We start from the raw sequence: 14,983 nt of genomic DNA, 5'->3' as shown, positions 1-14,983 counted from the left end.
CAAACAGATTTTTATGATAAGGGTCTGATGTGTAAAGATTACAGTTATGGCCAGATTGCCTAAGATATTTGGAGAGAAGAGAAAGGAAATGTGTTTTAAATTATTTTGCTGTTCACCATATGTTTTTTTAGTAGCCATCCTTCTCACTGTTGTCCTTTTATATTTCTTTTTGCTTGTTTGTTTGTTTTGGGGGTTTTTTGGTTTTTTGTTTTATTGGAGGGTTTTTGGGGTTTTTTGGGTTTTTTGGGGTTTTTTGGGGTTTTTTTTTTTTTGGTTTTGTTTTTTGTTGGTTTGGTTTGGTTTGGTTTTTTGTTTGTTTGTTTTTTTGTTTGCTTTGTTTTTTGTAAAAAAGCCTGTAGTGAAAGAGGAAACATTTCAAGTTGAGTTTCAGAGGAAGTTAAATGAGCTACTGGTGAACTGATGAATCCATGATGATGAAAATAATATTTGCTACATTAAAGTGTGTTTAGAAATGCACAAAAGCACTTTACAGCACTCTATGTTGTTATCCTCATTTAGCTGACAGGTGAAAAGACTTGCTGAGGGGCACAGAACAGATCAGTGGCAGAGGCAGGAAGAGAATTCTAGAATCCCTTTCTCAGTTATTTGCTCAATCATGGTGCTTTCTATTTATGCCTACCACAGAAGACAGGTGTCATTTTAGGAAATAATCTTTGTCTCACTTTAGAATCATAAAAGGCTCTGAAAAGAGAATTTGAACCACCACTCCTGGTGACACAGACCTCTTATCATGTTTGAATAAACTGAAAATGCTTTTCCTTGCTTGATTTACCTGATGCAAACATATGATGAGCAAAACTTTTTGCATAAGAAGTCTGTCCCAAGGAACATTTGACGCGCACATTTTTGTATCTGACAAGTATTAGTCAATTTTTACTTTGATTTGCAAGGTGGTATTTTTATTCTTGGACGTTTTTTCCCTGTGCTCTTCAACGTGTTCCTAAGATCGTCAGGGCAATGCAATAGTGTAAGAAAGCCCCCATTATCTTTAGCAGTTAGGGTCATTACAAGTCTTTTAAATGGTGGCAGACTGTACTTCACATGGCACTCTTGAAGTTAATGAACATATGTGATTTGCATGTTGAGGGAAGGCACACTTCTTCCCTTTGTGTGACTTTCCCTTTCCTGGGACATGCTTGTCATGCTTAATGAGGAGAACTTGCTCAGAAAGGGCAAGATGAGTGCACAGGATAGCAGAGTGGTAGTTTTATATTTTTTAGTAAAAGTAGATTGCATTTTTAGGTTTACTGTTCCTTTTGATTCCTTGTCAGAAAATGTCAAGTCAGCTATTTAGCAACGGTTTTGTCCACAATTATGATGTCCTAAATCCGACTATTACAATAAAAATATATGGCTGGAACAGTCAAAAATCACAGGGAATGAATTGAGGAACTTAGATGATGCCTGTGTTTGAGAAGTGACCACCTTTTCTGAACCTAACCAGCTTCAGAACTTCTACAGAGATCCTGTGCAACCATAACAGCACCCTATAAAACCTATCAATTCCTAACCCATCAATTCCTAACTAACTGGAAAAATCAGGTACAATAGAAAGACTGCCCTTGAAACCCATCAATTCCTAACTAGCTGGAAGAATCAGGTCCTATAGAAAGACTGTAGCAGTGGCAGCTAAACAGCAGGCAAACAGTGCAGCAAACATCAGAACCGGACCAGGATCTTCCTGCCACGGAAGAGGGCAGTAACAGAATAATTAAACCCACACAGTTTCGCTGATCTTGGTCCTGCTGATCTGTGTGCTCAGGCATCTCCTGCTGGCCTCAATCCTGCACCTACTGGGCAGCTCTTCCATGAGCAGAGCGTGGCCATCTCTTGCTGGAGGCGGCAGCGTCCCCCCACGCAGCGCCTCACTACAGAGATGACTCCACAGGGCAAGTCATCCTGGCTGGAAAAGAGTAAACATGTTTTAGAAGAAAACAAACCCTGTGTTCCAGAGTCAACGACGCATACTCTTTGAACTTTCTTTTAAAATTACTCTGAAATCATAAGGTTGTTATGGAGTGGTTTTACTCAAAATAATGCATATCATTGTAACACAAGCCTTGAAGTTAAGTGGCTACTTTAATGAAACATAGTTGCCATAGTTACTGTCGGCGAGCAGAGAATAACTTTTAGTTCTTTTGAAGCTATAAATTAGTTTAAGAAGAGGAAAAGGAATAAACAAGCATGCAAAAGTTTATTATTCTGTGTTTCATGCCTGATCAACTCTTAGAAAGGAAAACTCTCCCTAGACTAGGATATTAACTTTTTCTGGTTGAAATCTATAATTGCCCATCAACAAACACAAAATTACTTTTCAACTCTCCACTATGTCTGTTTTCATGTTTTCCTCCATTTATTTTTCTCCCGAAGAAACAGTTTTTCAAAGTTCTGCTTGCAGAATTTTGTTGATAACGATCATTTTACAGCATCTAAATTGCTATAAAAATAATGTTCTAAAGGCAATAATGTATTGCTTAACACAACACATGAAATCTATGGTCTAGCTCTATTATTCATTATGAACACTGTCTTAAAGCTGATGAGAGGGAAATGAGAATTTATCATGGTGAAGATGTCTTCTAGGACCAGCTCCATTGTTTTTCAGTTTAGCACTGAGATGTGCTCTATCCCTGAAGTGTTAATGGAGGTCACTGCTGTTGCTCTCCTTTACTGTGTCGAAGCAAAAGAGTTCCTACATAGTTGACTATTGAGAAACAAAATGATGTTCTTTCCAGTATATCACCTTCAGCTTATGAGCCTCTAGAGCAGTCGTGATTAACAGGACTTTTACAAAGTTTCTGTGTAGTTACAAGGACAGCTTCAATCTTCTGTCATTTTTTTGCATTAGCTATGATTATGCTTTTACCACCAAAATGCATTTATTCTAAAGGTAACAATACCGACTCAGAGAATAGCTTATGTTTCATCTATATTTATCAGCACTCACTGTACATTTGTGTCTTCATTACCAGGAAATATTAAGGGACATTGTGCCATCTATTCCTGTTTACAGTTTATTATGCAGAGATAGGAAACACTTAGCATGTAAAATGAATGTAGAAATTATTCCTGGATAGAAACACGGACATTTCCCACTCGTTGGCTCTTTCTCTTCCATCACCGGATCAGAGTGTAATTGTCAGTAATCAGGCCTGCTTGCTGCTGATAAAACCACTCTGAATGCTAGCAGCCTTCTTTGTGTGATGACTCAATTATTCCAGAAGTGCCTCATCAAATCTGCCCCATCAGCTGGGCTAATAAATAAGGAGAAGAAACTGGCCCCCCAAAGCAAATTATAAATCCATTTGCATTAACCATTTCGCTGGTCCATGATCTAGGCAGAAATAAGCATGGCAGATTGCGTTAAGCTTATTTGAATATGTTTATAATGTTTACAGCTTGCAACCTTTTTTTTTTTTCACAAGGTGTTGGAATTATCGGTCATGAATAGCATCTAAATGCAGTTATGTTAATTACAGCAAAGCCTCCGGCATCTTTGAGGGATAGTTTGTTGCTTAAATCAGGTGAAACTTGAACTCCTCTGCTTGGTGAAATATGATCTTGGCTTTGGAGTTGCTGCCCTGTTTAAAAGAGAGGATAAGTGGAAGTGAAGTTTTTAGAGGTACTAGAAGGGCAACTGCCTGGGTTACCAGCCTGTCTCACACTGCTAACGTGACCTTCTGTTCATCTCAGGGTAGAACAAAATAAGAAAAAGTTTAGCATTAAAGTTGAGAAAGAAAATGCAATTGTTGAAACAGCAATAATCCTGCTTCCTGTGTACTTTGTACTAAATGAAACAAGGGCAAAGACGAGTACTCTGCCCCAAGGAAACTCCTTTCTGAAACTCAGATCATACACAAAAAAAGAAAATCCTTCCAAGTAGAAGGATATTTCTTGCAGGGAGTGTGTAGGTGTTGAAATTCAGTTACTCATGAGCTGAACATTTTACATGTACTTCAGGATCTCCCTGAGGCTTGTGCAGAACTTAATGCGTACAGTCACAGACTTCAGACTGTGCAGGATAAAGATCTTACTGAAGTCCACAGTTATCTTTATTTATTTGCAGTGGTATCTTTCTTTCACATGTTATTTTCTCAAATACTAAATACACTGCATTATTTTGTTTTGGGAAAGAGAATTCACTGTCACTGTAGAACCACAAGAAGTGTTCAAGGATCATAATGGTGAGCACATTGGATTTTGTTTCTTAGATGTTACTTTTATTCTGAGTTAACAAATCACAAACTGAAGCCATGATTCATTCCCACATTTGCAGAATATCAGCCAGAGATGTGGTAAATGAGAGAAAATCAAATTAACCTGTTGGAAATGGAATGTATTATGCTTTAAAAAGCTTTTGGGATCTTTCACAAATATAGTGCAGTTTTGAGTATTGAAATTCTGATAGAGAAAACAACTTGGGACTTCTGATGAGATAATTTTTTGGTTGTACAATATGTCTTTTCTCATTTTAAAATCCCTAGGAGCTCTGGTAATCTGACCTGAATGAGTGGACTTTTACCCACAGACGATGGGTCAATCAAAATAGCTGTTTGAAGGGATTTGTCACTAACATCTGATGTAGAGGATCAGGACCTAAACTGTCATTGACATCAGTATCCTGGTATGACTCATGGATCTCAGTAGGATGGCACTTCAGAGTCAGTACAAAATCATGTAGCATTGGAAATGGCTATAAACCAAGGAATGAATTGCAAAGGCTCCAGGTGACTTCACTGAACAATTACACTGACAAATCAAGCAACTCATATATTCCATCTTTGTGGGTTTATAAAGTTTATTATTCTAGTTGAATTGAGATGGTGGTTGAAAAGGATGGAAGCTTTCTTTATATCCAAGTAGCCTTCACCTTCTAGAATAAAAAATACTGTTCAGACACAGTTGAAGTGTAAGCATAATTTACTGCCTGTAAATTGTTTTGAATTCTTGATTAAAAAAGAGAAATAAGTTAATGCAACTAGGAATAGATTGGGCCAAATGAAGATACATGTGGACCCTAGGGGACTAACCCTCCCAAGGAGCCTTGATTGACAAATAAATAAGTTAGCTCTGCCTCATTTCTATCAACAATGGTCTTATCATCAAAGCCACCAACAACCTGGTTAGATGTACTTTGTAGGCTCTTGTGTCTGAGATCTTATTTTCTCCAGTTGGTATTGTAGATTTTTGTACTTGCAATGCCTCACAATTTGGCCCATGATCAATTTCATAACTCATAAAACTTCCTAAGCAGATTCAGTATAAGGCCTTGATATTCCCGCAAAATCAGCACCAAGCCTTTTTTTGCTACCTCAACTATCAGGACCCAATGCTTATATCTGAAATATAACTTACTTCTTGGAGTGAGGACAGGGGTGACACACAGTTTATGTTACATTAAGGGCATGTCACATCCCGTGACACCGCATAATCCTGCAGACCCTGTTTGTAGCATGACAGATGCATGGCATTGTACTAGAGTTTTTATGAGACACCCAATCTTCAAATGTGGGTACTCACCCACGAATCAGCTGAATGGCAGCCAGCACCCTGTAATGTGAAAAGAATCAAACCCAGCACATTTAAACTTACTAACCACTAGCAGCTTCTGCTGTGTTTAAACACAGCAGAGGGTGCAGGTTTTTGTGTTTTGCCAGAATTGCCTTTATTTCTTCAGTACAATTTTAAAACCTGCTCCCCAGACTCATCTCAGTCCAAACTCCTTTTCTTATAAGGAGGACTTTCAATACACTAGCTTATTATGTAAGGCTAAATGTGGAAAGTTTAGTGTGTTTTTCCTTGTCCTTTGTGCACTTTTCCAAGTGGATCTCAGCTGTGCTTTCTTAACTCTCAGTCCCTTAGGATGAGAGAGACAGCAGATGGGGTTAGGGCAGAGGGCTGATGCTGCTGACAGCAAACGGCCTGGTTGTTGAGTGGAAGCTGTGAGCGTCAGGAAGCTCCTTGTCCCCAGAGAACCAACTAACCACTGAAGAAAGTTGAAAATGAGCCCTTTGAGAAGCGCTATTAAAAGTAGTAAAAAATTGCAATTGTGCAGATGATGTGCTGCTGTGTGGTTATTCGGATGCTAATGAGTTTGACATCAGGGAACTCAAAGGGTTTGCAGCTACTCCCTTATGTGATTTAGTTCTTTAGTGGCAATCTTTGAGAAAAGAAAGGAAAAAATATATTGTTAATAAATACTTAAGTTGCTAGAATTTTTAGACAAAAATCTGTTAAGTTTAAGTCTTTAGAAAGCTTTTCTCACCATTGTAGTTATTCTCAGAGGTCTTTTGTTTTAGGTTAGTGTGTTTTAAACAAAGAGGAAGAGGAAGGTAGAAGTCTTTGAGACTTCTTTTGTGGTTTTGGTTTTTTATTACGAATGTTGAAACAGAATAGCAGGAAAATAGGGCTTTGAAGATAAACATCATCTCTTTCTAGTAAAATGCAGTTTAAAAAAAAGCTTTAAAAATCCTGTTGGTATTGGGATGGTTTGCTCTGGGTTTTCTCCCATCTTAATCATCTTACATCTGTTGCCTGTTTCATTATTTGATGAAAGTGTACTGATTATAATTAAAAGTACTTGATGGGATAAAACAAGCATCCTATCTATTGGAACACAAGCAGAAATTAGTCACTCAAGAAACTCCAGCTTCCCTGTTTAGAATGAGCCTTTGCAAGTTCAGAAAAGTAACATTCAGAATTTTGTTGAAAATGACATCACCAGATATCATTAAGAGAACAGTTAAAGTTCTGAAATTTTATTTGCAAACTTTGTCCTAATTGGAATATCTTCAATGAATAGATCTATTTTAAAAAATACACTGGATGATATGTGAAACAGACCTCCGAAGTTGCAACTGATAACAAAATTTTAATGTTTTGGTCACTACTGCTAGGAACAACCTCTAAATAAAACTTGCCCTGAGTAGCTGCTCATTGTCAGATTCTTCCAGGTTGCAGGTATCTAGAACTTTAGGTGTTAGGAGGATATTTCTGAAAACAAGGATCTCAGTATTGTACACTCAGATGTAAACTTCTGCAGCTCTACTTCCCTCGCTGTCACTGTTGATTTAGCATAAAGTCCCCCACAGAAAGGAATAAAAACTGAGCATGGAGAAATGTCAAGGATTTCCTTAATTTGGCTTCAACTGAGAACATTCTCAGCCTGCCAAACTTTAAATTTTAATATTTGAAGTCAGAAAAAATAGAACGGAGGGGTTTTCTTCTGCTTTTAAAATGTTTCAGAATGCTTCTCACTTATTTTGCATCATGAACTGAGCCATCCCACTCAGTCAAAGGGGTTCTGATGCAATTAAAATACTTGGCTAAGGATTTCCACATATAGAAACGGTAGATTTTTGTCCACACAAGACGAAAAACTTTTTCTTAGAGCAGGTTTATTTCATAAGTGATCAAGAGAGCATTAATGATGTAAAGAAACTACTTTAAGAAAAGAAAAAAACCCATATTCATTATGCCTTTTAGAAGCACCATTGATGCCTCTAAACCCTATCTTTGTAAAACCGCTGAAGAAAATATTGCACCTGGATTATTTACCCATTTGATTTAAAGAGTGTCTTGTTTCATCTATGTTTTATTTAGCATAGCTGTTTTTTTTTTGTTTTGTTGTTTTTGTTTTTGTTTCTTTGTCTGTTTTTTCCAGAGAATGAATTTGAGGATTATCTGTTAAATCAGGCAAGGCATCTTGGGCTGTGTGACAAATTTGGTCCTTTGGAATCTGCACGTATTTTCACCTGGAAACACACAAAGGTGGGATGATTTATTTAAAAAAATTAATTTGAGTAGAATATGGCTCTATATTATTAGTAGAATACTATTTGGTTTCATGTGTCGTACCTCATGCACTAGGATTACTTTTCTTGCATAATATTTGCTGTTTTAAGAAAGTCTTCAACAGTCAGGTATAGCAGTACTAAACAGTAGAAGAGTTGAGAAATTTTGTAAATGCATAGAAATTCTAGTTGTTAAATTTGTGAACTACACTTTTTTAGCCTTACATACTGTCAGTAACACAAGTATCTTTGAATCTATATGACTCCAGGAATGAGAATATATTTCACAGTGCACTGCTTAAATTTAAAATTATTGGTTCATAACTTATTGGTGATTTTTATATATATAAGGTTTATTGGTTTGGGACTTTTTTAACTATATAGCAGTTGGGGGGGCTAAAACTTTAGTGTATTTAAAAAGACCTCAAAGCATCAAAGCTTTTATTTTTTACTGACTCTTTCTTCTAAAAAGTTATGTTTAATGTATACTAGCACAGGAAATAGTGACAACACCTTGAACCACAGAAAAAATATTAGTCTGGGAAGAAAAGCCTCCAAAAAAGTAGCCTGGGCTGAGCTGCATTTCAGCTTAGTATACTATATAATTTTTCTCTGAAATTAAAAACTGGCAGTTGCCCCTCAATTTTATGAAGCTGTGACTCTGCCCCCTAAAGCCTTGGTAAAGAAGACTAATAGAAATACTTGGCACATGTTGGTTACCTAAGGGAATAATAGAACTATTTGCTGTAGTTGTTTGGCAAAAGGACATAAACATATGGCTTTGGTTTATATTCAGCACTGCCAGTTGTGCAAAGTTGCATGGATGAAGTATACAACAGCAGTGACAACTCAGAAATCAGAAGTGAGAATCAAAATAAATCATCCTCATTACAAAGCCATTCAAGCTTGCCTCTGATCTAAGGCTTATTTTGTCTCTGCATATTTTCAAGTAGTGAATTCAATATAAAAAAAATCTACTTCTCACAAACGGATACACCATTCAATCACAGTATAAAATGCCAAATTGTTGATGATTTATGTGTTATAAACATGCTCTAAAGTTTACATTTAGTAAATGTACTTATTTTAATTCCCAAGAAATTCATCGAGCTGAACCAATTATTTCCATGTCATTCAACTTTTTCCTAGAGAAATCAGGCACAGCTTTGAGCAAGCTAAAGCAAAATTTTCAAAAATAAAGATGCGATGACTCCTTGGTTAAGAATAGTCAAAATCACTAAAAAAGGCATAATTTTAGTGATAGTTTTTAGGAATATATTTCTAAATATTTTTTGTTTCTGTTCATCAACATATTTAAAAAAAAAAGAAAGAAAAAAAAAAGAAGAGCAAGAAACTTTAACCATATTGCAAACAATGTTCTTAAAAAAGAATTGCATTTGGATTCTGGATTATTTTTACAGCCAGAAATGAAAATACATAACTTTTTCTAGAAGCTGTTATTTTTGTTCTCTACATTTCTTTTTCTCACTATACTTCTCACTGTCAGAGTGAGATTAGTAGTTCATATTAAAAATGTTATCATAGACTAAGAGAAAGATTTAGTCAGCACGCATATAGACATACAGACAAATAATGATCTGCTCTTCTGGGCAGGCTATAGGAAATCTTGCTGTCAGATTTATTTATTTTTGTTTTTCTCTATGACTTTATTCTCTTTTTATGTGGTAAAATCTTACATGAGTTAGTGAAAAGAAATATCAAAATATGAGTATCAAAACCACTGAAAATCTTGCTCTGAGGGTTTTACTGTAGGGAGAATTATTTACTCTAGGGACAAGTACACAGAGTGTCCTGTCAGCTTGGGACACAGTATAGCACAGTCCTGTTCATTTTCCTTAGCAGAATCTGACTTCATCTTTGAAGTTTGTGGCTTGTGTTGGAGAATGGATTGAAAATGGATTTGTGTGCTTCAAAAATCAGTGAGGTTTTTTCTTCTGACTGAGTTCACTAAGCTTGTGACAGATATAGCTCTGTCTCAATACTAACTTCGGCAATTCAAAAATTAAAAAGAGTAGAGAAAAGTGATTCTTTTTCCAGACCTCTCAAAACCAGGTAAAGTTTGTCCTAGTGAAATGATTCCCTGAATTTAATTTTGAAAATCAGGTATAACTTCAAGTCAGAAAGTCACAGTGCAGCCATAAAGCTTATACTCCTTATCTCTAGATGATCTGGGGATTTCTGTTTCTCTAACTAGTTATGCAAAAGGAAACAGACTGACACTCCAGCAGTGTGAAACCCACTCCAGGAAAGCCATGCTTGTGTGAAGACTACAATGGAAATTACGAACTGCACAGCTCTTACACGAGCTCTTTCCAGGAGATGCATTTCACTTTTACCTATGTCAGCAGCACTGGCTTCCCTAAGCCATAGTTTATTTCACAGTAATGTGCTGTAAAACTATCCTACCCAGATAGTAGTGTCAATTCAGTTTCTGAAATTCAAAATAAAAAATGTGCAAATAAACTGAAATAGTTGCTACTATTATTATTGTCATTATTATAACTTATTGCACATGCCCTATTTTCAGCTGTTAGTCATATTCTTGGATACTATTATAACATCAGTACATGCACATGTGCACAGACAGACTCCAGGCACACAAAAAGCCAAACTCAGAGCCAAATCCTGATTCTCTCACTCAGGGAAGTATTTCCAGGTGCTGCTCTTGAGTCTGTTAACTGCAGTGGGATGATACAAACAAAAGAAGTGCAATTTGGTTCCTGCAGCCAGGAACTCTGAAATAGTTTGCTCAGAAAGTATGATTGCTGCTATTGCACCAGTAAATTAATCCGGAGAAACATGAATATCCTGTAGCAGTTAAAAAGTAAATTTTTACAGTTTCAGCCAAGCAGAATTTGGGGTACTGTCAGTGACTCCAGTCAGTTCTCTGTGATCTAGTTGTTGACTTACACTTACGTCTCAATCAACATTGAAGGAAAAGTGGAAGAAAGATCAGAATGAAATTCACAAAGTCAAGCAGAGGGCATTCATTAACCTCTGGGGATTTGTTGGAACATGTTTTCAGAAAATAATTCAACATCGATATCTTCAGTAAATTTTGAGATCACAGAAATGGGATGTAACTGAAGCAGAAAGTATTTATTTCTTAGCCTACTTGCTTAATGATTTGGGACTGCAGAGCTGCTGCACCTCTGTCCTTGTGTTTCTGACTGTGTATTTCCCACTACTTCCTTCAGAGTCCATTAGCTAGCTTCAACTAATTTTGAAAAGAAAATGTTTAGATGAGTTTAAAATCCATCAAATGAGAGAATCTAGATATAAAGCACAAAGATTAAGTGGACTTAGTTCCACTATTCACTCGCCATTATTTTTATAAAGCTTGCCCTTAAAAATTATGGGACTATAACCTCCAATAAAATTTTCCTGGCACACATTCCATTCTCCCCATGGTCCTGATGGCTAAAAAAAAAATAGCAGTGAGATATTGTGTGAGGATTTTGTGCAGACATGACCATTCTGTTTACCCCTTATGGATTCTTGACTCAAGACAACACATGCAGTGTGAGGGAGCGTGACCATCCCCCAGCCTTGACCGCATGAAGCACCTTCCAGAATCCATCCAACCTTTACAGTCCCAACAGTAATGATACATGTCTCAAATTAACACCTTCATAACAAATACCTCTAAAAATCTTGGCTAGAATTTCTCAGAATTTAATACTTTTGTTGTTCCATGGTTGATTTGAAAGTTTGAATGCTTCTTGCTGACCATCCTTTGATGTAATTTCATGTAAAATTATCACTATGTAGATGAAAAACAGAACTGAGACATTTCATTCACTTTGTATCAGTATCAGGCAGTCTCTAAAAGGACTACCAAAATCCAAAGATAAGACCTTTAAATTTTGAGCAAGACAAGGGTTTTTATTTGCTGACACATTTTATAGATTTCAGTTTTATTCAGTCACTTTTGTATTTCAAGTTAATGCATAGGGCTATTTTGTAAGTTAAGGTATCTTTTGTGCGATACAGACATGATGATTATTTTGATATGTATATGCACCAGGCTAAACTGTCTTATAAATTATAGGTTTGAGTTGATAAAAAGATATCTCATAGTGTGAAACTTTTTCAAGGAAAGAAAATCTATCGAAAAATCACCTGCATTGATTTTGTCATTGGTTTTCACTCTTTGTGCAGTTTTTAAATATTCATCACAATGCAAGCTGCTGTTTAGACCAAAGTAACTGCTGTTCAGTAGAAGCAGTGGGCACTTTTTGTTTCATAATTAAAAGAGCAGCACTGTGATTGGTGTGGTATTTATTATGAAATGATGACAAAGGACTACCAGTGGTTTTAATAGTTTTAGCTTACAGGAGCTGTTGTTAATTTTGTCTGTAGAGTTGCAGGTGAAATAATGCACAGTGGATAAATAGTCTATATTGGTTTAACTGAACATAATATATAGTGTGTTCTGGAGTTGTTTGTCTCAATAGACTATAGTAATCAAAAGTAATGAACCTATTATGTGCAGGACCTTGGAGAGCATAGAATGGCAGTAAAAGTGTGGCACATAAAAGGTTTATTAAAGGAAATTAAAGTCCATCATTGCCACACCTGCTCCCCTATTATAAGTCTATGGCAGGTCAGTGCCTTCAATCACAACTCAGCATCAGAGAACAGAGCCATGTTTCCCATTACCATTGCAGTCACATTGCAAAAACTCGTTCTCCAGCTTTTAAGGATAGTAACAAGTAAAGGCTGCCATCAGCCCCACTACATAAACAGAAGCTCTTCATGTTTTTCCCTGCTAATAATCAATATCAGATGTAAATTTAAACAGAGAAAAGGTATAATTGTCAGGCTTTGATGTGCATTTCCATCAGTTTATATTTTCATTTCAGACATCATTAACCTGTGTTCTAGAATTAAACTTCTTCAAGTCCATGAATACCCTTTTCAAATGTTTGTGTTCTCTCTTTCAAATTGCTATTTTGATTCCAATATCTGCTTATAATGTTCAAGCATATATAAAAACAAATAAACCCCAGGAAATTAGAGAAATGCTTTTTATCCCCTAGAAAGGCTGACTTTACTCTTTATTTCTCGGATCAATTTTGTAATATTCTGCAATGTTCTTTCAGATAAGACATTTGAAACATCTCAGTAATCTGAGTCATATTGAGCTAAAAATAAAGCATACTCAGATCTTCAGACTCTATATATGGAAAGAGGCACAAACAGGACTCCTTGCATCATTCCTCAGTTCAGTGCAGTTCAGCAGATCCTCAGAAAGAAAAAGTGAAATAATTGACAGGATCTTCTGTTGGCATCAGTATTTATCTTGTGACATTTTTCAGGGAGAGATGCCTGGCAACTTCTGGTCTCCATATCTACCTATCACCCAACACCGTTTCATAAGTCAGAGACTGATGTCTGCAAACTGATCTGCAGAAGCCCATGAGAGTTGCTCTGTTTAAAATATATTTATCATCACCATTTTACAAACAGGGAAACTGAGATTCAAGTAAACACAGATAGCAAGCTTCCTTCAGAGACTGCAGAAAAATTCCATAGTTCCCAAAATTTTGCTTAGAAAAAATTCCTGGCGATAGAGTCTTTTTTATGTATAAAGAGTTACATTTAGAAAGGAGTTTGCCTCCCTGGACATGGTCAAAATTGCACTGTTGTACAATCTGCTATATGTCACTGCAGTTCTCCACACCACAACATGAAATCTTAATCCCTTTGAATTTCAGGGGTTTGCAATAAAATCCCTGGATTGAAAGCCTACCCCTATAATTATGTGTCTGGGCTACATCCAAGACCAGAAGGTGCATATTTCCAGTTTGGGTTTAGATGTAGCCAAAAGTGTAGTGAGAACAGCTGATCTTGAAAGGATTCTCTTATTTCAGTTAGAAAACTTATGATATCAGCTGACTTCTGGGGGATACTGGGGTTTTTGATTGTTTGCGTTTGGTTTTATTTAATATAAAATACAAATATGGACACTAGATTCTCCCAAAAAAATCTATGAATCTGTAACTCACTGTCTCTTCAAGCAAAACTTAAAGAAGTAGTTGATTAAGTGTTGAAGAATTTCAAAGCTGTTTATGTGTCGTTATGCATTGGCAAGCAAGAAGGTTTCATGTCTTAAGGACGAAGTAGTCAGAAATGCAGGTTCCAACATAGCTATGGAGCTATGCCTCAGTTACAATGAAAATGCAGAGTTCCTGCAGTCATGGCAGCTTTCTGGGACCTTTTGTTTCAGGAGGTGGATGCTGAAAGCAGCACTCATGGAGCATTACTCTTTCTAACCTTATGCCTTCAGCTAACACCTGTAGACCTCATCATTAAACCTTAGAGTCACTCATAACTATCACTTTATTAAACAAATCTGCATCATTATAGATATCTCCGAGGTATTTACTAGATATTCACAGATGGCTTTTTATCTCTTTGACAAGATTAATAAGGCATGATTATTCTTTTTTTTCCTATTACTGTCTGGCCTTTGGAAATGTGAAAAAAAATGTATTGGAGTGTTGTTTTTTTTTTTTTCCCTTTTTTTCCTCTATGGCAAAAGGTATGAATTAAAGACCTTGTGTTAATATTGCAGATGGATGCAGATGGGGAAAATAAAAAGCTGCGCACACGCTCCAAAGGAACCAAGGGTGAGTTAGCAAGCACACGCCACGACCCTGTGCCCAGAACACCATGAAATATCATAGTTCCTGTGCACAGCCCTTAATGTGCACTGAGAGACTCTGGAGCTTCCTTACGGCTGCTTTTTTTAATCAGGGCAGGACACAGACTGCTGGCATTAAGAGGCACAATGTTATTAGCTATGGTATAAAGAAAAGCCAAAAAAATCAACTGATGCTATTTTCTTTGAGTTATTTTTCAAAGACGATAAAGGCTACACTTTTTATTATCCAAAACAAGCAAACAAAACCACCACCACCAACCACAACCAAAAAAACCCCAAAAACCCAAATAAAACCCACAAAACCAAAAATCCCCAAAATTATTTTCCACAGTGAGTTGAGTTGACAACATTGAATGGATGCTTTAAAAAATTGTGTATCAAAACTTTGTCTCTGCCACCTGAATGTTTTTTCTGTCTATTGCCATTAATTATCTATAAAATAGCTGTGTAAATGGTCCAGAGGTAAATTTTCTTCAAT

The 14,983-nt window shown here is 36.4% G+C and overlaps 1 protein-coding gene across 4 annotated transcripts in view; it reads left to right on the top strand.

Moving 5' to 3' along the window:
- The window catches only part of ST18 (ST18 C2H2C-type zinc finger transcription factor), a 170,664-nt gene that overhangs the window by 87,743 nt on the left and 67,938 nt on the right, over window positions 1–14,983 (top strand). For 2 of the 4 annotated variants that reach the window (XM_063168665.1, XM_063168654.1), the window contains 2 exons: window positions 7,685–7,791; window positions 14,416–14,470. The exons of 1 other annotated variant lie outside the window; for it this stretch is intronic. In XM_063168665.1, the coding sequence (XP_063024735.1) occupies window positions 7,685–7,791; window positions 14,416–14,470 (162 nt within the window). The remainder of the gene's footprint in view (window positions 1–7,684; window positions 7,792–14,415; window positions 14,471–14,983) is intronic. One more of the 4 variants, XM_063168675.1, reaches the window with a different exon arrangement.

Source organism: Melospiza melodia, chromosome 1 (genome assembly GCF_035770615.1).
Source record: "Melospiza melodia melodia isolate bMelMel2 chromosome 1, bMelMel2.pri, whole genome shotgun sequence".
Lineage (NCBI taxonomy): Eukaryota > Metazoa > Chordata > Aves > Passeriformes > Passerellidae > Melospiza > Melospiza melodia.
The sequence above is the reverse complement of the archived record's forward strand: the minus strand, read 5'-3'. Positions and strand labels throughout refer to the sequence as shown.